The sequence below is a fragment of the Phoenix dactylifera genome, chromosome 2, assembly GCF_051530095.1.
Source record: "Phoenix dactylifera cultivar Ajwa chromosome 2, Ajwa_hap1_PhDact_Kaust_v1.1, whole genome shotgun sequence".
Taxonomy (NCBI): Eukaryota; Viridiplantae; Streptophyta; class Magnoliopsida; order Arecales; family Arecaceae; genus Phoenix; species Phoenix dactylifera.
Genome location: NC_143191.1, coordinates 25,907,561 through 25,931,548, shown reverse-complemented (window position 1 = coordinate 25,931,548; position 23,988 = coordinate 25,907,561). Strand labels below are relative to the sequence as shown.

The following is a 23,988-nucleotide window of genomic DNA, read 5'->3' as shown; positions in this document are numbered from 1 at the left end:
TTAATGAATTTTAAGAGAAGAAAATGCTCTGTCCCAACTATTTTATCAAAGGCAAAAGGAGTCATTTTGGTTTGTGATTTTGACCATTAGTATGGTGTAAATACTGGTCGGTACAATACATGACTTGATCTGAGGATCAGATGCAGAAACATCACAGTTCATCTTGCAGGACTCTTCAACTATAGGAATGACATCGATGATGGAAATAGTTTCTTCATCAGCCTCAAATGATGCAGCTTCCTTATTTGAGAATAGCTAGCTCCAACAGAACATGAACAAATCCTGGAACATATAATTTGAGAGCATGAGCTCTTGCTCAGGACTCAGAAGTAAAAATGCAGATCCCTTGATTCTCCAAGGAACCATGAAGAACCCATTTTTCCAAATCTTCAAACTTGTATGGACTCATGGTCTTAACAGTGCAGGGTACTTCCTCGGTACTAGAAGACTCTGACCTCAATGATTTCTCAGAAATACTACCTTCTTGAATCGAGTTACTTTGCCGAAGCTGGCATCCATGCCGATAAAAGAACGAAACGAGAAGCAGGCCATGAAGAAAACCTGTTCTCGCCCCAGTTCCAACATATACCAACCTGTTATAGGGTCACCCTTCTCCATAAGGAACAATGTCTGGTTGCGGAGACTTTGAAGGAGGTGGAGGCAATATAGTATCAGCATTAGTGGGTTCATTTCTAAGAGGAACCAGAAGAGTGGCAAAAGGATATATAATCCATCCTAATTCCTACCCACAGTGGGTTTGCATCCAAGATTGATTGCTTATCGGTGTTAAACCTACCTGCAATTAAGGACACAACGTTACCCCAGATAATCACATAAGCAAATACTTATCTGGTTCCCAGTAGGGCAAGCACATCTAAGAGGGACTAGCAGCCTGAACTCAATAGTCAGCAAAAAGATGGAATACAGAATAGAAAGAAGAGGTTCCCTTCTCTGACGGTACATATTAGGCTTGTGAAACTTGGGAAGACCATGCCGGATTAGAACACATCTCTTCCATCAATATCTCAGAAAAAAAAGAAGAAGAAGAAAACCTCCATCAAGAGGAGGGAAATGCCACCATGAGGTTACTACTATGTTGGTGGCAAAATAATTGAAGTTTGATTGCTGATCTAAGGTCACTCCTAAGGAACCAATCAAGTAGAAATCACCACTCTCAAGAGAAAAGGATACTTTTTCATCAGAGTGGAGCTATAGCTTGAACCATGGCTTTAGTACTTAGTCATGGTGTTCCGACATTTCTTAGATTTATGGTCTGGCTGGTACCGCTCTTGCTGAACCAATTTCATGCTTGCCTAAACTATTTAACTGGGCATATTCTATTTCCACTACCCAAAATCTGAGCAGCAATGCAAAAATATAGATAACAAGAAATTATCTATTGGGAGGAAGACAATATTTATGTGGATACAAATAAATTTGTTTTCATTGAAGGAGGAGGTAAGTTCACAAAATTTCAAATGCCTTGATGATAATCAGATTTATTGCTGATGACTGCTAGACTCTCACCTGTTTACATATTGGATGTCAGCATTCTCTCTCAACCATTCCAGCACCTTTGCTCCCTCTAGAACATCTTGAACCTGTGTAATTTCATTGAAAATGTTACTTCATTTTAATGCTTGTAATAGCATAATTGGTATCAACAAGAGAATTTCTCTTCTTAAAGACGGGGAGAAGCAACTCAAGGTTTAGCATTACAGGCAAAATAGGTAACAAGATTCTGTTGACTATAAATGTGGCAAATCATCTGTGAAAAGTATATTGTTTGCAAGGTTCCTTTTTTATGGAGATGGAATGTGTGATTTTTCTGCATCTTCCTCTCGCAAGTCTTGATGGGCGGACGAATTTCCTTTGTTTACATTTCGGGGTGGGTGTAGTGGTCAGTCAGGCTGATACAAGTCCCTACATAGTCAGGCTGCACATAGAACTGACAGAACCTACCCATACTCAAATATTCTGTTCAGGTGGTTTAATTCTCACAATTCCTTCCTACATGTCCATTATTTATATTTCTTAGGCAAGCAGCCCAATCCCAAACCATATTTAGACATGCAGGCATTGATGTGGGGCATTTCAGAATGCTCTAATCAAGATATGTTTTTCCCCATGATATCAACGGTTTAAACAAATGTGCATGAGACAAAGTAGATTGAAGGGTTTTTTGGTGAGTAAACCAAGACTGACAGAAGAAATAGATATATATGAATCTCGACACTGCACAATAGTATGGGATGTGTAGAGGATGAAATAATGCACGCATGCTGTTCTTGTCATGTGTAGGTCCAAAAATCCTCACTCATGCTCATAACATCAATTGAACTGAAAATATAATAAAATAAAGAAATTTCATGTGATTGTATATGGGACGGTAATAAAAAAAACCTGCTCTCTAATACGCTCTTCATCATATTCTTGGTTATGGCGTTTGAACTCCGCCACAGAGTTCTCAACCTCTTTAACAAGCTCCTCCGTTGGATACTACAAAAAATTGAGAGTTAGTATCTTAATTTTAAGTTCTAACCAGTAAGTTAAGAGAATCATTAGATTTTCAAATTCATGAGTGTAGAGCTAACTAACATGACCAATACATGACCAATAAGTAAGCCTTTACTGATTAATGTTTACCAAACTTCAACATAAATTGAGCTGTATCTGGCACACATTCCACACCAACACTTATTAACGTGTAAACAAGACCAAGCCGCTAAAAGGCCTGAGCATTACTGATATGATCTAATTTGTAGAACTTAATTCACGTATAAATGAGGGGGCAATAAATAAATGGGCAAGGAAATAACACTTGTTTTCCAACTAATGGAGCAGGATAAATAACAAAGAAAATACTCACAAGTGAATATCACAAGAATACTGAAAGCAGGAAAAGCCATAACCAATAAGCTTTGATCTGTTTAACTGCTTGGAAAAAGGAAACAAGTAGAGGCAACATGAAAAATGGCACATCCTTGATAGGTTTCTACATTCACTTAAAATCCGATCAATCTGGCAGTATCTTGACATGGTTATGTAGCAATACACCAGCACCCATTAGTTACATAAAGGTGCCATGTGCATTGCCTTCACCATAATATTTTGGAAACCAAGTTATTCAGAAGGCTAGATTTGAAAAATATTAAACCCACTAAAGATAATTATGAAAATTTGAAAATTCTGAATTAACAGCTATACTCCAATTTACAAACCAAGGAGTAGAAATTCATTAACACTTTAGATGAAAGATTATATACATAATTTATTGGTGGCATGTTCTCAGAACTTTCTTTATAATATTTCTTGCTGATTTTCAGTTGAAATAATCAGGCTCGGATCACCCACAGCAAATTGTCCATTTAGACCCAATTTCGATGACTAAAGCCCCCATTCATGCAGTAACTATATGGGCAAGGGTTCTTGTAAAGAGGCAAAGTATGGAGTTAGGAGAGGATATTCCCATCGATCCTAGTCCTGATAATTTTAAGATGGTCAACATCACCTTGAATATGGAATTTGTTATGCAGGAAAAGTCAGGACTAGGAGAATTGTCAAGGCACTCCAATTTTTCTCCCACTCCTTCACTTCTTTAATTGGAAAGTCTCGCATATGCCAATAGGTTAGGCTGACCCAAAAAAATTCTAGAACTGGCTGGTTGGATCGAAAAAATCAAAACCTGATTTCTTATGGGCTACACCTCAGTAATCTTGAAGCTCAACAAATACCGAAGAAATTTCAACTTTTACATTATTTCGATCTACCATGAATATTGAAGAAATGAATTTCAAGTTTTACCTTAGCACCATCTCCTCATACAAAGAGCTCCATTTGGATGTGGTTTTGACTCAATTAAAGGCAATGCATGATGATCTTAGGCAATCTCCTCGCCTATAGTGATAACTAGACTCTCAAGTAGCAGCTCTCTTGAAGTCTTCCAGTTAATGGGAGGTATACTCACATGTTGACATGCTCGCATTCTTAATTTACTGTTAATGATGGCCTTAGCATTATTTCCAATATCCTTTACTAAAATCCGTAACTTTGTGTAGTATATAAAAACTTCAAAATTTTCTATGAAGTTTAAGAAGGTTCTATGTCTTGAAGTAGAAAGATAGTGGGATTCACCTATTACATCTTGGAGTTTGCATCAGTGTGCAAGGACATTCTTAACTTTGACCGCATGACTTTATTCTCAAATCTGCACCGTCAAGTGATGATTGGAGAAAAGCTAAGTACATGTGTAAGTTCCTTAGAGGTATTCTTCTGATGCTACAAATGTTGTTTTTATAGAACAAGATATACTATGCTAAACCTTTATTTTGATATAATATGAATGATCTAAAAACAATTTAGGCTGGAATCTAATAATGTTGTTGAGACAATGCAAAAAATGATTTAAAATGCAAGAAAACTTTGATAAATATCCAAAAGATCATGATCAGTTATTGGCAGTTGCAGAAGGTCTTTGAATTCGATTTGAAATGTCTCTTTCTCTTGTTGAATTTTGTTCTTCCAGAAATCTGTTACAGATCCACATTGCAGTCGTTGCACCTAAAAACTACCGAAGCTTTAATTTGAACTCTCTGTAAAAAATAATAAAAAACAACAAAGGGCAGTAAATGACAGAAAAAATTGGCATCCTCGTGAATCACTGGGACACCAACTGGTTCCAAATGTACGGATGGTACCATCTCAATACAGTCCCGACATGGTCCCTGACCGAGATGTTCCAGGACCAAAATTTGAAACCTGTATATTAAGTGTAATGTGTTTTTATGCACTATAAACCATCATAGCTCTTAGCTAGGATTATTGCACTTCCAATTGAGTACAGGAACAATTGATCCACCACATCATATCCTCTGACTAGTAAATATCCAAAAGGTTGGTAGAATATCTACCTGCAAATTTTCACCCTTGAAAATCTCACCAACAGCTAACATCTGTTTTATCAAGTGTGTAATACTCTCCCTCTCATATTCAAGGTATTCATTTACTGCCTTTTCACTTGAAAGAGATGCTACTTGGTGTTCATTTAGTTTCCTCCCTGCCTGTTCACATGAAGGCATGAAAATATCAGAAAGAAAATTAATAATACATACATGCATATATACATAGATTTCAGCCTTTTACCTGTAGCTGCAAAAGTTTAGCTCCATATAGCTGTCTACCTTGTTCCTCAAACAAGGACTGAGGAATATCAACTTCAACGATCTGAAAATATCAAGGAAATACATAAATACTACACAATAAATATGCCAAACAAATATTGGCTGTAGGGAGAAAGGCATGTAAAGTAGGAAATATTGTCAGTATGATTAAGAGCTCCATGCAGAACAATGACAAGAATGTGATGCATAACTGTGAACCTGAAATGGTTTTCAGTTAACAACAAATATTATTTTAAATATCTTTGAAGACAAATGGAAACCAAGGCCAATTTCTTGAACTAGCACATCACCTTACTCAATTGGTCTAATATTGCATTATCCGTTGCTTGTTCTAGGGCAGTTTGCTCCATTTCCCTACATCTCTGCAATATTTTTTCTCGAACCTGGGCAATGTAGCCAGCAAAAAATTATCAACAAATTTGGATTAAAATATTATACAAGAGATGATTGGTTTCTGTATGCACAGATTATTTCATGGTGAAGAAATTTTGTCCATTGCTAAAATAAGCTAACAATAGGTAAAGAGAGAACCTGACTTAAGGTATTGCATCCTGGAAGAAGCTTTTCAGCAAGAGAGTCATCCAGTTCTGGTAAATCTCTGTAGAAGAGTTCTTTACATTCAACCTAAAAAAGCTTGAGTTACAAAACCATCATGTACTGATTTTAAACAGAAAACAGCAACTGTTGTGAAGTCAGGTTGAAGTAGAGTTTTGGAAATTACAGATGAGAGCCATGATGGGTTATTCATAAAAGCACTTCAACTTTAAGCTTGCATATGGATAAATAGTCAATACTTTGCAATAGGATGATCTTAATAAGTTGGAATTCTTGGTAGGAAAACAAGAATCCGGCCACAAAAGTAACAATGGTTCTGATTAGCTCACTGATCAAAAACATATATTCGGCTAATAGAAGCAACCATCGGGAAAAACTACCCATATATTTATGGTCTTCCAGAATATGATAGCATAAAATGGCAAAACATGACAAATAACACTAGTGAGTCGCTACAGAAAGTTACTGCTCAACATGGTTGTTATCAAAATATATAGACAGAATTTGGTTCATCAGGCAACGCCTGCACCTAGCTAACTAAGAAGGCTAGTAACATTTAACTGCTAGGTTTGGAAAGTCCTGAACAGGACTGGGACACAAGTCAAACACAAGATTTGCGATGTTACTAATCAATAGTCAGCAGTTGCTTAGAAATAATGAAACTCACAGTAAATTGTGCATGAACACCTCGAACATTTTCTTGTCCCCAAGATTCCGGAAACTGAAGTGGAAATGACCTTGTTTCACCTTGTTGAATTCCAATTATCGAACCAAGAAATCCAGGAAGAAGATTATCACTTTCTTCTGTGTCCAAGTGAAAATCTGGAAGGAAAACCACCAAGGACTTTTATCTTATTCTTTTTTCATGGGGATACAAAGCAAACTCATTGAGATAAACACTACCAGAGAACTTAAAGCATATCACAGACGTGTTGGTAGCACTCTGATAATATCATTATCTGTTTCAAGAAAAATAAATATGAACCCACAAGAAATTTATAGGTTATTGGTGATAATTCATACAGTAATCTCCAGATTTTTTTCCATAAAGAGAAAACTTGCTTTTTCAAAAATGCAGTGAGTCTAAATTGTCATTCCACATCAGCAGGTGGTACTATTTCTTGGTGACAGCCCATGTTGGCTGGCACCCGATGTACCATGACCAGTATTGTCCGCAGGCACGAATTGGGAAGCCACCTATTAAATCTTTGTTTAACACTTTTAATTAAAAATACTTCATGACCGCCTTTTTCTTTTTCTTTTTCTTTTTTTTTGGGAACAACTCCTGTTCTTAGGGTGGCAAAAAAAACCGACGGCTCAATCTCGGGTAGGATTGACTTGAAATAGGCTCAATTCCGGCTTGGTTTGAAACTAAACAACTGAGCTTGAGCCAGCAATTTAGGCTCGAAAATAATTTTGACCCAAGCCAAAAAAACACCCAGCTAATTCAAGCTTGGCTTGGTAAGGCTCGATTTTCTTAGGGCAGCATAGTATTTTTAGTTATTTTCTACACTTTTTCTTTATAATCAAGACTTTGATTGGCATATGTTTTGACGTTTTAATCCATTAAATGTTAGTTCGGATTAATCAAGCTCGAAATCAAGCCTGAATTGAGCTTGGTTTAAGCTTGAATTAATTTTCTGTCTTGATTAAGGGTTTCCAAGCTGCTGGTTTAGGTTCACATTCAGCTCGTTCTAAAGTAGGCTCGAACTGAGCTTAAATTGTAGTAAACAAACATAGCTTGAACAAGTATTTCATGCTCGAAATTAATTTTTAGCCAAGCTTGATCAGGCCCAAGCTCATTGAACCTCGGCTCGTTTAGACCCCTTGCTATGCTGGCACAAAAAGGCATTATGTTGTACATGCCATGCCAGCCATGGGCCATCATGCCCTGTTCTACAATCTCCAAAAACATTCTGTTATATTTCTAAATACATCATAAGTCAGACTGCATTCAGCAAAAATCACATCAAATCAAGGAAAAATCAAAGCATTCAACATGCTTGATGCAATTTAGAGTCGGTTTCTGGGATTCAAATCCACAAAATTTTGATTCTCTAGATTCATTGATTAAGCATTATAAATCCATGTTTCTCTCCCCTTTATAAAAGGTGAGATCCTTTTCTGACCATAAGGATCCGACCTGTGTGCTTTCTACTTTAATATGCCAGAATCATTCTCAACAAATCCATATCAAGTGATCCAATTTTTTTCAACTGGTTTGAGTGAAGGTCAAAGATCTTGAGTGACCGATCTGGTAGAAACAACTCAAAAGACAAAGAAGTATTGTTAATTTCTTCATGCTCATTACAAGTTCAAAGTACCATAAGTATAATAAGAATAACCCAAGAGTTAAGTGGATTGAGACTTTTTTTTAAGAGACTGTTTTTTCAAAATACTGACAAACTAAAAAGAATATGATCAAACTTTTTCAAAAAAGTTTTAATGTCATCCATCAGATGAACTATTAACATTTACGAAAAACTATCTTGGCATTTTAAAACTTATAAATATTTTATAGAAATAATCAAAATAAATAGAAGAAATATTATTAGAATAAACCATAGTTGACTCAATTCATTGACTATGTTCCTTGCCTCTGATGTTTGTGTCAATCAGCACATGATGTATGATGCTCCTTACTGATTACCCTACTATCTCTCTCTCTCTTTTTTTTTTTTTTGTGTGTGTGTGTGGGGGGGGGGGGGGGGGGGGGGTGTTGAGCTTCATTTTCTTTTGCATATGCATTGCTAATTTTCAGTTTTTTAAAGCAAATGGACCGAACAAGGTTTTAAAAACTGATACTAGAGGGCATATCGGCTTTAGAAAAACCACTACAGTACCGGTTTTCACAGTACTGCTTGTACTGTCATGTTCCAGCAGTTTTTAAAAACTTGAGCTGGAGCAATAACATGTTTGGAAAGCCCCTCAATTATAAAAAAAATACTTTTAAAGTAGTTGGTCACATTTAATCTCTTATCTGCATCTACTTCTTTTTTTATGTTGAGGATTCAAACAAGACTATGAAGACAAGAGATTAAGGCTATTAACAAAGCAGGACAGGAACTAATGGAAGGAATATTGAAAGAGAATAGAACCAAGATCATGAGTCAAAATTAGTAAATGGAAGATGCCCTAAAATAGAAGAAAATGCAGGATGTTAAGATTTAAGATTTCTTGCAGAGAAGGGATATTATTTAAGGAAAAAAAAACTAAGAATGTTGGAGAAAGAGGTCATTAGGATCTAGGCTTTGAGGTCGTTAACGGCTGATAAAGGAGATGAAAAAAAAAATACATAGGAAATAATCCTTCACAAGAAAGTCAGCATCACAGTTAGTGTAGCAGGAGAAATCATGTGGAGCAACTTAAATTGTACATACACAAAAAATGGTTCCTATGGAAAATAGATGATTTTATAATAGTATGAATGCAATCAGAACAGTAGAGAAAACAAATGGGCTATCCACTTGAGAAATTTTACAAGAAGATTAATTTCACTTGTCATACAACTCTTGATGAGCAAACTATTCACCACTTTCAGCCAAAACAAACCTCACTAAAGGAAAATAATGATAATTTGCAATTGTTTACTTAATTTTTTAAAAGATTAACCTAGGCAGCATAACTGTAACATTCTGCATGCACACATGTATGCACATAAGTGCTCACATATGAACACCAACGGAGAGGAAAAGATAGAAGACAATTTGGTAAGACGACTAAATTATCAGGAAGAGTAGATGACTCAACAAGGAAATATTGGTGAATGGTGATGGTAAAAGGACTAGTAACAAGGAAAGCCTTTCAATCATGTTAAGCATCACTGGGATGCATGATACCAAGGATCGGGGATCTAATAACATGACAACATAAATAAATAAATAAATAAAGGAAAGGCAAAATAAGAAGAGAATTAAGAATTTTCTTCAGAAAAAGAAAGAGAATTAAGATAAATATTGCATAAGTTTTCTACATATTCAAGATGCATTACCACAAGTTATGGCGCTTCATAATGAATACTGGGACATTTCTTGCAAATTTGCTTTGTCATGCGCATAAATCTACTCAACTAATCTTTTGCATTAAGAAGTACTACATTATGACAATCACTAACAACACCACATGCTCTAACTATAGAACAAAACGCACAATCAGCATAAACAACATCAGATAATTTAGTGAAGCAATTTATTTTGTGAACATAATATGGAATTTATTGATGGCAACAGAACAAGGTACAGTACCAGAGGCAGAGAAAGAGTTAGAAATTAGAAAGTAAAATGCAAAAATCATGACAAATGAGATGTTTGAATTTAAAAAGGACAAACCTTTTCTCTCCGCAGATGGAATTTTTTCACCTTTAGATTCATCTCTTTTCAGAGTTGTTGCAAATATATCAAGGACAACAAGATCGCCAATCTAAGAAGTTCAAAGCTTGCTTTAGAAGTAAGAGAATAATGTTTAGATGCAAGATAGCTCAATGTTCAAAATCATTTAGGTTACTGTCCACAAAAGATATTAATTTTGCACATAATATATTATTAATTCTATCAGGATTTTGTATAAACTATATATCCGCTAACAACTTGAAATAGAATGAAAGCTGGTCCATTCAATTTTAGTAAGAAAGCATGACAAGATCAAGAGTGACCAATTCAGTAAAGCTAAGAATATAATGGAAACAGAACATAGTAAAGATATATCTCAAGAAAATTCTTCAGATTCATAAAACATCAATAATTGCTGAGATGACTGAACAAACTTCATGGCAGTAGAATGGAGTAAAATGTTGTCAGCACAGTTGATATGACATGATATTATTGTGCCTTGCCTTGCAGCACATGGCATTGGTACAATACCAGTTGCATTCTTGTATGTACAATGTCTTCATGCCAGTACCAGGCCGGAATGATACTGGCATGCAATACCTTGACTTTCAGGTAGTAGGGCTGTTAATAGGCTGGCCCATGGGCCTGGCTTTATATTATTTTGGGGCCAGTCATTGTGCTAAGCCATTTAAGCTTTGAATTTGCTCAGACCTGGGCCATTCATTGACAACCCTGACTGGAGGAAAACTTAGAAGAATAAGTCAAAGAGATCAGGAGAACATATGCACAGCAAATTTAGCAGAAAATAAATGAAAATGAAGGTAATTCCAGAATTAGTGGTCAAGAAATGCAAGATAGAAATTTCCATTTATGATCTTCACTTAACATAAACAGAAAGGAAGAAAAGATGACACGTCCATTATGATTAGTGCACAGATGAAGTGGAAACATGCTAACAGTGCTAGGAGCATTTGCATGACAATGAAACCAGGGGAAACTTATGACATGAGAATAAAAGGTCAAGGAAAATAAGATCAACATTTTAGAGATGAAGATGGTGTCGACAGTGTTCTCGATAACTTATTGTGTTACAGTGATCCATGGTCAAATCCAGATAACACCCAAGTAGGCCTGGTTAGGAAAGGAGCTCAAAAGGCATAAGACTTTGAGAATTTATGAGGAGAAGGAACCTAGAAGTAAGAAAAATTGGAAAGCTTGCATTCACAAAGACATTATTCAAAGAAAGATTTATAAAGTCAAGCCCATATAGGGAAGCCTTGTTGGTCTAGCTAAGGTTATTAATTCTAGCCTGTTAATGACAATTGACATTTTTCACGTATTGATACAAGGCATAAAACCATCAAAAATAACACTACCAAAGTACAAATCATGTGTCCGATAAAGCTTCTTATGAGCCATCAAAAACACCATCCTGTAAATGACTATCTTCAAATGCAAATTACCATAACTAGGTAAAAGTAATCCCTTTTTTTTTAACTTTCAGAAAAGGTATCAGGTTGACGAAGGTCCTCACCACTATCTACAAGTGCATATATTACAAAATAAAAAAGGGTCTGAAAGTTAACTTCTTATAATATGAAACTGAACAGCAAGATGTGAGATAAAAAAATTTGATATTAAACATCCCATTGAACACAATAATGGGAAGCATATGATGAGTGTAGTAATATTCAACTTGATCCTCAACTCAGCAGCTACTAAAGAATGAAAATGAGTTTCACACAATTGCCTTATTATGAATAGCAGGGGCAGCTTCTTATGAAGTAACTTTCTAAATATGGTCACAACAATTCAATTCAGATTAAACAATAACTAAAGGGAGAGCTCATACTTGGTGCATTTAAATCAAGAATTACCTGCAAGCCTCTATCAGTTACAATTCTCAACGATCCTAGAGCCTTGTGACGGCGTCTTAGCTCTATTTCAGAAGCAATTTGAGCATTAATGATATCGTCTATCTCAACAATAATCTTCATATTTTTGTATTTATTCTCTGATAACCATTTGATCTCAGGAGCCACATCGACCACAACATCATATCTGAGAGATAAAAGGAATCCATTAAAGAATACTTATCTAGGAACATAGGCAGCTAAGTCTGTAACAGCTCTTCATGACACAAAACAGAACTAGCAGATATCAATTAATCACTTGTGATTTACTTTATAATGGACATATATACTCTAACATTAAACTCAAAGTCCAGAGAGTCACTCACAAGGCTCCATGTCATGTGGCTGTTCAACTCCAAAATGTTAAAACCCCATAAAATTAATACACCCTACTTACTCCAGCTGATAATTTGAGGAAAATATGAAAATGAATTGCACCTCTGAAACTGGTTGTGCATTTAACAAAATATATAAATAATAAAATCAGAATGGAGGATCACAGCCATCCATAGTACAAATAAGAGGGACTCATGAAACACATTTGAGTATTTGGGTATGTGGATCAGATGTCTGTGAAACTCTCTTTTCACTTTATGTATTATCAATGTATAAAATTATATTCAATTTGCAACAAAAAGGATGCAGATACAACATTGTTTGGCATAAGTTGAATCTTTGTGCAGATCTCTCTAGGACTTCTAATGCAATATGAAACATTGATTTGAAATAACAGACCCTGAGCACACATAACCAAAGTTAAAAAAAAAAAAGAACAAAATCCCCGTGTCAACTAAAATTCTTGGTCCGTCCACCTCGCTTCCCTTGATTTCCATGATGCTGTTTGTTTTCAACATAAACATAGCTATGACCAACAAGATTAATCCCGTCTAAGGTTAGCAACATGCTTTGGAATCTTCATCATTCATCCCTTTCAACTAACAAACCATCTTTGACTGCAAGTCCCTGAAAAATATTTCTTTCCTTATCTTATGATAAATGTGAAATGAAACTGAAATAATCAACACAAGAATTGGGGCTTGCCCCAATGGTCATACCATGGTCGGAGGAACCGGTACTGGACCCATACCGGTTTTCCAACGGGACAGCTCGGTACAGGCCCACGCCGTACTGTGCCGGGCCCGTATCGACATAGCGGAACAAACGGGGGAGAGGAAGAACGAGAGAGGAAAAAAGAGAGAGCGGGGAGGCAGGGAGGGACGCCGGGCTCCACTGGCCCTCCGCCGACGTCCTCTCCCTCTCCCTCCCTCCCCCGCTTGCTCTCTCTTTTCTTCTTCTAATCCGGCTCCGAGAACGCATTACGTTTTCGGAGCCGGAACCATACCGGTGAGCCACCGGTATAGTTCGAAACGGGTGGAACCGCCCGGTTCCGCCGACGTTGGGTCACACCCCTTTGCTTAACAACCAAAGGATCTGCATCATTGTAGTGTGGGTGCTTAACAACCAAAATCTCTCTCAAACGAGAAGGAAATCAAAACAATCAAGCTTACTTTTTTGTTAACTGATGGATGCTATCTTTGGAAACAGAGAGCTGTCATGTAAAATTTCCAGCATACTTAGCGCATACTTTGCAAAGAAATATAAAAATAAAATGTAGAATACATAATCAAGTACCAAACAGAATTTTTTTTTTGCTTGTAACAGAAGCAACAGAAGATAATTTATCAGAATTATGTATGGCGAAACAAAGACAATGGCACAGTCTTGTTTCCCTTACAAGGTTAGAAGGATGTAAAAGGAATGACATGGTCAGAACAAAAGAATGGAAACATCACAGACATATCAAATAGGTTCAGAATGATGAAACAATAAAAATATCAAGAAGTTTCACCAACCTTAGAACATCTTGGAGAGAGAAAGTGTCATACATCTCTGAGAACTTAGTTGCAATGCGAACAGAATCTTTTAAGGCCCTTCCCTCTACCTAAATTAATACAATATTTTAGTTAAATAGTAATAAATCACAGCAAGAGCAGGAATATAAGATCAGTGTCTGAAACTGACCGCTCTACTAGAATATCAACACAGCAAAAGTTTCATTCCATTTAACCCTCCAAGAGAACATAAGATAGAAAGTCTATTATGAACATATAAATAGAAACTAGCATGTACATGAAAAAGCCCGCTATCTTAAAGATCACTAGTGAAACAAAGATGAAATCCAAAACTACAAGTAAATTTTACAGTACCAAAATTGCAATGTCCGGGCCCAATACTAATTGGGCCCAATACTTTTGAGGCCTAGTTTAAGGGTATCTGGGCCAGGTCGTTAATGGGCCGTATTGGGCTCATGGATGGCAGCCCATGGAGGGCTGCCACCTCACGCCTGAGGGCTGAAGTGATGGGGCCCCAGCTGGCCAGTAGGGGGGAAGGCCAGCTGTTGGGCCCTCATCCATGCAAAATGGGAATCCGCCACCTCTCATCTAGGTTGAAAGAACAAGCCCAGCTGGGCTGAGGGAAAGGGCAGTTGTAGGCTTCTGGAGCAAGGAGGAAGGAGAAGGTGCCACCTCTCCAAGGGTCACCTCCTAAGCGGAGTTTATTTAAACCCTCAGTTTCTTAACTTAGGATTTACTATACCCTCTTATTCCTTAGCCCTCAGGAGTACTGTACCAGAGAAGCCGAACCCTGGAGCCGAAGGTTGAAGGAGCTGAACCTCTGAAGCTCTAGAAGAGAAAGGAGGGATTTCTTAAAGGGTGTGCTGCTCGACTGCAGCCAACTCGGAGCAAGGTAAGACCTGATTTACTTAAGTAAATAGGTTTAAACAAAATAAAAAGGGAGGAAGTTCCTCTATGGAATGTTTCTCCCCTCTGTTTCAACAACGAAACAGAGGGAAGAAGAAGACTCTAGCACAGAGGAGATGGAAGAAGAGTAAACGGCCAACGGGTTCCACCCCGGGCCAGACCCACGCACAAGGATAGGCCGCGGGCCGGCCTGAGTAAGACCCAAGGCCAGCCCAGGCCCAATAACGGAACTAGGCCGAGCCCAACCAGGGCCGGCCCAGGTCCAGCAATCATCCGGGCCAAGCCCAACTAGGCTCGGCCGCAGTTGCCCTAGGGCCACCAGGCCCCGGCCGAGCCCCACCTCTTCTCCGGTGAGGAGGTGGTGGCGCCACCACAGAGGAGGAAAAGAGGAAAAAGGAGAAAGAAAAAAAAAGAAAAGAAGAAGGGGAAGAAAGAAGAAAATAAATAAACAAAAATAAATATATTTTACTTACCCGGACCTTGAGGCTTTATCCTCGGATGGTGGCTCTCCTTCGCCATGACCGGAGCAGGTGAGGGAAGTCCTGAAGACTAAACCTTCCTCCGGCGTCACTACGGAGGAGGTTTAGCCCCTCCCTCTCTCGTTGCCTTCACCTCGAGGAGGTGCACCCCCTCGGTTGCAGTCGCCAGAGCGGCTGCAGGCCGAGGAAGTGTCAGCCGCCTCAGGGGAGCCCCCAGGGGCTCGGCCCTACCTCGGGGACCCTGTTCGACTCCTCTGGCATCACTTCGGAGGAGGTCCAGGGTCCCCTACCCTCTCCTTTTTGCCGCTCCAAGGTGGGAGCATCTCCCGGAGGAGACTTAAACCCCACGGTGGCACGGCAAGAGGGAGAAGAGGAGGTGGGGGGCGGAAGCAAGAGAAAGGAAGGAGGGAGAAAGAAGGGAGCAGGCCGGAGGTTTTGGCCGGAGGAAGAAGGGAGATCAAGGGGCTAGGGTTTCGGTGAAGATGAAGGAGGAAGGGAGAGAGACCGGAAGAGAGAGAGGGGAGCGGGAGACAAAGAGGCGAGAAGCCTCTGGAAAATGGGACCCTTAATGGGTTCGGCCTAACGGGTCAGATCTGAGTTCGGGTCCGAAACCCGTTAGGCCTAATAAATAGTAATTTTGGTTTAGCCAAATTGACCAAACCCGAGCCCAATCAGTTTGGGCTGAATCCAAGTGAACCCAAATCCCCAAACTTAGCTAGCTCTAATTTGGGCCAAGCACAGACCCAATTGGGTCTGAACCCAATTTAAATTAAGTCAATTCATTGGGCACTTTAAACCTGAACCCGAGCCCAATTAGTTTGGGCTAAGTCTGAGCGAACCATAATTGAATAAATCGGGCTAAATCCAAGCCCACTTGAGTCAGGTTCGAGCCCAATTGAGCTGAGTTAGTCTCAGCATACCTAATTGAGTTCAAATCAGGCCCAATTCAAGCCCAATTCAATTAATTGGAGACCAAATTGGCCACAGGCTGACTCTAACTCAAGCCCATCTTTTAATTAAAAGCCCAATTGACCTGCGTGAACCTAATTTGGTTCTAAATCGAGCCCAAGGGCTCCAAATTGGGTAAATTGGACTTGGGCCAGATCCTTAGATGAATCCAAGCCAGTGAATTCATGTTATGATAAATTTATGAAATAAATAGGGAATAATGTGACCCCTATGTTATTAATTTAAGTGATCAAGAATTTGTCACCCAAACCTAAGAAATTGGAAAGCGAATTTTTGTAAGTAACTTGTCTTAATCTTATTACATTTAAGGATCACATACATAAGTAACCTGTCTTAATCTTATTATAGATCATGTATCACATTTTATAAGATGAACAAGTATTATTCATGCAATTTAAATTGTTTAAATGAATTGTGGAAAAAGTAAGCAGCCTGCCTTAATCTTATTACATTATGGATCATGTATATATCATGTTTTATAAAGAGTTAAAATGTTATTCATGCATTTTGAATTATGCACTACATGAATTATGATGTTATAAGTGCATTAAATATAGTATTTGTGGCATAAAACCTAAGATCAGATATTAATTGCCGTTGATGTATTTTCACTCTATCTATGCGTACTATTTGTGAAAAGTACTACTTATGGACTCTCAAACGCCATCTATGGATGGCCTCCGCTAATGGGTAAGAATAACTGAGCGTATGGGACCCTGCCAGTGGGAGACGGGAGAATAACTGACTTACGATCCCTGCCGTGGGAGTTAAGTACGGCCGTAGCTATAAGTCTGAGAGTGTAAAGACCCGGCGCCGTGCATACGGTTTTACATTGTATTTTCATAACAATACTTGCTGAAACAAGCACCGATTTGTTGGCTCAGTATGAATATTTTATTATGAATTTATTTGATGCACATGTTAGCTTCTCAAACTCTGCCTAAACATGTTTAGCATTATGATTGATCCGGTAAGATTATGCAGGATTACTTACGGAGCTGTGTAGCTCTACCCGTTCATTTATGTTTTTCTTTCAGATCACCGCCAGTGATAGCATCGAAGACACTTTTCTTTTCGAATCAGGGCTTCTCTCTTTTGGGGTAAACATACATTTTGTGTACATAAAATGTTATAGAAGCTCTGTACCCTACATTACCTTATGTGATACACTGCAAATTTTTATAACTAAAAGTTTGACTAGTTTGACTACCCTGTTACCCAAGTATGAGGCTTCATGCTATTGTAGACGGTAGTCGGCAATAGCACGGCCGTGTCACGGATCCGGATCCGGATTGTGACAAAAATAATTACCAATAAGTCAGTTATTTAAAACTACGACATTTTTATTGCATTAATGAAATGGAAAATAATTTTGGTTCTATTACATAAGTCATGTGCTAAAGCAAATGTTACATACCGAAGACATGGCTTGTGGAAGAGTTTTCTTTAGAATTGCTTCAATAGCAGCCTGTTGTATATTTTGTCTACCAATGTAGTTAACAAGTATGTTTTCTGGGATTTTCTTCCCCGGGCGAAATCCAGGAACCTGAGCATAAATTTAAAAATCTGGCATGATTTACATTATAATGTTCATTCTTTTTATAAAAAAAAAAAAAGCATACATAGCCACTATCCTTATACATGATGCATGATCCCAAACATAAAACCTCTTTATAATTCAAAGGGAAGACAAAGCAAGAAAATAAGACTTATGGAGGATAATTAAAAGATGAATTGCTGGACACAAACTGCTAGTCTTGTTTCAAGTACATTAACACAAGTGATTTTCCTGGAAAACTGATTAAAAACGATCGACAGTTAAAGATAAAGGCCAGAAGTCATGCCCCTGTTAGTTGGAATGCTTGATTTGAAGGACAAAAAAGAGGATAGCAGAGCAAAGGAATTCTAAGACGAGTAAGTGGTCAGAAGGTATCTGAGACTGTCTTGCCTTATGGGAGATATATTTATGGGTGCATAAACATAAAAGCAAGACTCAGAAAATTGAGACATCACAAGGATAAAGACACAAAACCCAATTTCTGGTGTGAATTGGGAAAGTAAGATCTATGAAGAGGGAAGGAACTGATCCTTTAGAGATGATATATTTCATATCAACATCATATAAAGCTTGGTAAAGGTGAACTTGTTATTTGAATAAATAACATGTTTCTTGATTCTTTTATATTATCTATTTTCCTGTTACTTTAGTATAGTAAACAGGTTCACATTATAATCAAGTAATCGACCTAACTGTTAGAGCATTAATAGATAGTCTATAAGAAAATTTCCAACAGGAAGCAAGTACACCATTAAAATTTTTATAACAAGTTGCTTCAGGAAATGTGCATGCAATGTCCGATATTATATCATCAAATGAAATTTTTATATAAATAAAAAATACCTTTGACCGTTTGGCAAACTCATCTAACACTTTTCTGTAACATTCCTGGCATACAGCAGGAGGGACTTCTACACTTAATCTAACCTGCAGAGAATACCAGTCAATCAGGAAAGGATTACCATAAAACAACAAAATGAAAACACAATTAAACCATAACTATCTTCAAGATAGAACTGGATGTAGAATGAACTGGATATATCAGAAAAGATCCATTGTAATATTTGCCAAAAAAATTAAAGCACCATATGACCATAACCAACAACCATTAACCTATCTATATGGGACCAGATTTATCAATCCTCTCTTCGCGTTTTGTTACGATAAAGAGATTACACAATTTATGAATGCAACATTTTATCAAAAATACTCGAGTATAAAATGACCTCCATTGACAGATTATTGGTGATAGAATGGCAGCCCAGAGATCAAGCGGTAAACTACAGATGCAATCTTCCGTTTGAGTAACAATTTGCTTTGGAACTGTGGAACCGATATTATATTGTTAAGAGCAACTTCCAGCTTCCAGCTGATCTTACACTTTTACATAGGAAAGCAGAAACTGCCTGACACTTGATCATTAGGCATTCAAACTTGATGTAACAAAGAGTTCATACTTCATACTACAAGAGAATACCCGATTAAACACAAAGAAACTGCTGGTTGTTTTGTTGCCTACCCATTACAACTGTCATCCAAGGCACATCACATTATAGTAGGAACAAAAAGGAATTTCTTGCATAGTATTGCAGGCACCCAGCTAAGCATTGGTTAGACACGCTTCCAGGTAACCTTACCTCCTTGAAGACTGAATGCCATCACTCAAGAGAGTTTATTCCTTAGAACATTAAGGAGATCATCCTATGCAACACTCATAACCTGCTGAAAATCTTGACTTGCATAGCTGAAACTCCTAGATACTAATCAAACATACATCTACCAAAACAAGACGACCTTATATGCATCTCAAACTTGAAAAGTATTACAAGTTGGGCATTTTAAAGAAATATATGTGGACTTCCAACTTGTAAAGTAAACCCAAAAGAAACATCAGAAAGAACAAAATTCTTGGTGCCTTATCAACCACATTGCAGAAGAAAGAGAACGCTACACATTAACTCCTTGAGAATGTCTTGTACTGAACGATACACAAAAAATCAAGTCTTTTGCAGAACGGTGTAGAGCATTTTGTCATGCTAGAGGAGTCATAGCTCACAAACTACAGTCTCACAAATATCCATGTACATACATACACACGCACACATATACATACATATACATATACATACACACACATGTATGTGTGTGTGTGTGTATATATATATATATTGTTGCTGGAAATTGGACTCGGGGGTGTCCACTGGGTAAGAAGGGAGGAGCTCCGTCGTCTGGCAGTGGGTGGCGATCCGTCAGCGGGCGGCGTCCTCCGGGGGACCTGCAAAAAAGCCGGTGGCCGGAGTTTCCGGCGCCGGCCCTACGATGTCTAAGTCAGAGGGGGGAAGGATGTATGGAGGAAAATATGTCCAGAGTTTCAGCATCCAGCCCCCTCTAAGGTAGGAGGATTCTCCTTTTATAGAGGGGCGCTGGGTTACCTGTGATGTGATGGGGCGAGGTTGCCGTACAACCGAGCACGTCGCATGAATTGATGCACGATCATGCGAATTCATGCCTTGCCGTAGGGGATGAGGTCAGAATCAGGGAGTTGTCACGGCTGACTGGATGCAGCCGAACTGATTTGCCGTGGAGGACTAGAGATCCGTAGGTAACAGAGACCATGCACATTAATTGTTGAGTAAGCTGGAGGTTTGCAGAGACCATGCGCATTAATCGTTGAGTAAGCCGTAGGTCTGCAGAGGCCATGTGCATTAATTGTTAAGTAAGCCGGAGGTCTGCAGAGGCCATGCGCATTAATTGTTGAGTAAGCCGCTCAAGGCGTGGTCCCAAATCGGGCCGTAGGAGGATGTGACCGCAGCGGGCAGTCGGCGAGATCCGGCTTCCGGGATCAGATGCCTTCCGAGATCGGGATCGGGCGCTTTCCAAGTCGGGCGTCCTCCAGGTCGGGCGCCCTCCAGGTCGGGCGCCCTCCAGATCGAGCGCCTTCTAGGTCGGGCACCTCCGACTATGTGCTGGTGGCCTGCTCACGTACTTTGGGGCGGTTTATTTTCCTCCAACACTACCCCCGACTTCCGAGTTCGAGCTGTTCGCGAGCTCGGACGTAGGAAGTAGTTGCTTTTATTGCAGTGGTGGGGGCCAGGGAGACTTAAATCGTGTCGGCGCTCCGCGCGCTTCGTGGTGCTTTTAATGAGAGGAGAGGGGCGACACCCTTTCGTCCTTCGAGGCCGCCTCGTGTAGTGGGCTCATGATGGGGCTCCGGGATCCGACGGAACACCGCCTCGATTTCGTATTCGAGGCGCCAGCCCGGAATGAATGTGCTGCTTCAGCTTTCGGGGCCGGCACGTGGCGCAATCTGGGCGAAAGGCGGGATCCAGCCCTGCTGATCTGGGCCGTTGGGAGGGTCTATATAAACTCCTTAACCTGGCCCTAAAAAAGGTCTTGCTTGGCTGCTTTCCTCTTTTCTGTCGCTTCTCTTCTCCTGTTTTCCTTTCCCAGTCGTGACAGAGCTTTTCCGGTGGCGCCCCAGGGCGATTTCCGATGAAAGAAGATATCGAGCTCGGCTTCAGTCCAGAGAACCAAAGCCGAGCGGTTCCTCGAAGGGTAGCTGGGAAGGCCTTGCAGAGCACAGCCTCCGAGGATCCTTGCAATGCCATGAGGGCTCGGTAGCTCTCCAAGTGGTCGAGGGGGTCGGCAGTTCCGTTGTAGGGCTCCACCTGGAGCATTTTGAACCTCGGTGGGACCGGCTTACCCTCGATCTGGCAAGAAAAGAGGAACTTGGTGGTAAACTCAAAGTCACCCTCGCGCCTTGCCTTCCTGTTATGAAGCGCTTCAATCTGGCGCTCCAAGTTCTCGACCTTCCTGTCGAGCTCCCCAACCTGGGGGATTGTCACAGTAGCCCGCTCCGGTTCGTGGTGGTCCGGGGCTGACTCAGCCTCCGAAGGCTGCGGCCTTCTGTCCAGGCTTCTCCTCGGCAGTTCTCTTTGGGGAGACGCTCGTTCTTCATTATTAGCCTTGGAGGAGCCATGAAGATTTTGGCCCTGGGAGATCGGTCCATTTGGAGGAAGCACCGGTTGGGCCAGGGCCTGTGGAGGTAGCATAGGTGAGGCTTCCTCACGCCACAAGCCTTGGACGGCGGTGGCCAAAGCCTGGACCTGCTGCACCAGGATGTTGAACTGTTCCGGCTGAACTTGGGGAACCGGGTCGGCCGGAGGCGGCGAGTTTTGGACGGAGTGTCCAGAACTTGGTGGAAGACGTCGGAAAGCATTGGAGGCTCCTTTACTTCTCAACTTCATGGCCACGACTCGGGCCCTTCCTCTAGCGCCAATTGTTGCTGGAAATTAGACCCGAAGATGTCCACTGGGTGAGAAGAGAGGAGCTCCGTCGTCTGGCAGTGGGTGGCGATCCGTCAGCAGGCGGCGTCCTCCGGGGGACCTGCAAAAAAGCCGGTGGCCGGGGTTTCCGGCGCCGGCCCTCCGATGCCTAAGTCAGAGGGGGGAAGAATGTATGGAGGAAAATATGTCCAGAGTTTCAGCGTCCAGCCCCCTCCAAGGTAGGAGGATTCTTCTTTTATAGAGGGGCGCTGGGTTACCTGTGATGTGATGGGGCGAGGTTGCCCTACAACCAAGCACGTCGCATGAATTGATGCACGATCATGCGAATTAATGCCTTGCCGTAGAGGATGAGGTCGGAATCAGGGAGTTGTCACGGCTGACTGGATGCAGCCAAGCTGATTTGCCGTGGAGGACTGGAGATCCGTAGTTAACAGAGACCATGCATATTAATTGTTGAGTAAGCCGGAGGTCTGCAGAGACCATGCGCATTAATCGTTGAGTAAGCCGGAGGTCTGCAGAGGCCATGCGCATTAATTTTTGAGTAAGCCGGAGATTAATGCAGGATCCAGCAGGGAGAAGTTTCAAGCTACCATAGCTATCCGTAAAGGAAATTATAGAAGGCTTTCTGAAAAAAACGCGCATCTCTATGATTGCAAACGATGTCGACCATTATGATACGCGGAGTCTAGACTTGGAAGCTTGAAGCACAAGTAGTTGCTAGACGCGGCCGTGTCTGAGCCATTCTTTATGTAGCAATGCATTGTCATTTATGATCCCAAATCGGGCCGTAGGAGGATGTGACCGCAGCGGGCAGTCGGCGAGATCCGGCTTCCGGGATCGGATGCCTTCCGAGATCGGGATCGGGCGCTTTCCAGATCGGGCGTCCTCCAGGTCGGGCGTCCTCCAGGTCGGGCGCCCTCTAGGTCGGGCGCCTCCGACCATATGCTGGCGGCCTGCTCACGTGCTTTGGGGCGGTTTATTTTCTCCCAACATATATATATGTATATATGTATATATGTATATATGTATATGTATATATGTGTGTATATGTATATATGTGTGTGTGTATATGTATATATGTGTGTGTGTGTATATGTATATATGTATATATATATATATATATATATATATATATATATATATATATATATATATATATATCCTGCTTTGTCTAGTAGACATGTTTGTCTTTTCTTGCGGTACTGATCATGTGGCAGGATTCTTGTTCTGAAATTTCCGAAATTTCTTACTATCAGTTCACCATCAATATGCCTAAAAATCCATCACAAACGTCTTAAGATTACATGAATCCAACTTCCGAGTGAAATAAGTTCAGGCTGGATAGAGAATTCAAGGCATAAAAGCTACAAAACTCTAACCAATTAACACGAAAGGGCACCTCAAGGCAAGTCATAATGCAACATTAATCCGTCCACCTGTCTTAATATGACACACAATTGAATTCTAATACAAACCAATTAGCAGTGGACATTAAAATCGTTTTAAAAGAAATAGAGGACGGAAGAGAGGGAGAAACAGGAGCTAACACTGGAGCGAGGCTCTTTCGTCTCCGTGACCCGGACGTCGGCCGGAAACCGATCCTTCTCCGCGTGCTGGACCGCGACGGCGTTAGCAGAGACAACGAACGGCCTCGAATTTTGCGAGGGAGAGGAGGAGACGCGCGGGAAGGAATGGCGGGAAGAGGCGAGCTTCGGAGAGGATGCGGGCATGAGATTCTTGGACGACGGCATCTCCGTAGAAGAAGAGGAGAGAAGCGAAGGACGAGAGCGAGAGGGGAGGAGGTGAAGAGCGGAGTTAACGACGAGCTCCATTTTTTGGAAGAGGATAGAAACAAGCTGCTTGGAACTCGGGATTTTTCAGAGCGGCGAGGAGATAAAAGGGGCGTGTTGGGCTCGCGGAGAATTGTAAGACCGCGTTTGGATGGGAAATAAGCCGAGATA

At 40.3% G+C, this 23,988-nt stretch overlaps 1 protein-coding gene across 4 annotated transcripts; it reads right to left on the bottom strand.

Moving 5' to 3' along the window:
• Nucleotides 1-23,965, bottom strand: LOC103713612 (trigger factor type chaperone family protein). 4 transcript variants are annotated; one of them, XM_008800608.4, is made up of 14 exons: nucleotides 23,575-23,965; nucleotides 18,585-18,668; nucleotides 17,601-17,729; nucleotides 13,830-13,918; nucleotides 11,941-12,124; nucleotides 10,064-10,154; nucleotides 6,403-6,557; nucleotides 5,712-5,804; nucleotides 5,471-5,563; nucleotides 5,143-5,223; nucleotides 4,911-5,060; nucleotides 2,404-2,499; nucleotides 1,528-1,601; nucleotides 1-796 (listed from the first exon to the last, which is right to left on the bottom strand). In XM_008800608.4, exons 1-14 carry the CDS (start codon nucleotides 23,857-23,859, stop codon nucleotides 793-795), a joined length of 1,608 nt encoding a protein of 535 aa, XP_008798830.2. In that variant the 5' UTR covers nucleotides 23,860-23,965; the 3' UTR covers nucleotides 1-792. The 4 variants fall into 4 exon arrangements, with proteins under 4 accessions (XP_008798830.2, XP_026662961.2, XP_088571828.1 ...); XM_026807160.3 differs by having other exon boundaries at nucleotides 1-282; XM_088715702.1 differs by lacking the exon at nucleotides 17,601-17,729 and having other exon boundaries at nucleotides 1-282.
• Between the last annotated feature and the right edge of the window lie 23 nt (nucleotides 23,966-23,988).

Coding starts and splice junctions, on each gene's coding strand:
- LOC103713612 (XM_026807160.3), bottom strand. CDS start 23,859: ATGGAGCTCGTCGTTAACTCCGCTCTTCACCTCCTCCCCTCTCGCTCT. Junction 5,805..6,402: donor GTGTTCATGCACAATTTACT/GTGAGTTTCATT, acceptor AAGCTTTTTTAG/GTTGAATGTAAAGAACTCTT. Junction 5,061..5,142: donor CTAAACTTTTGCAGCTACAG/GTAAAAGGCTGA, acceptor TCATGTGAACAG/GCAGGGAGGAAACTAAATGA.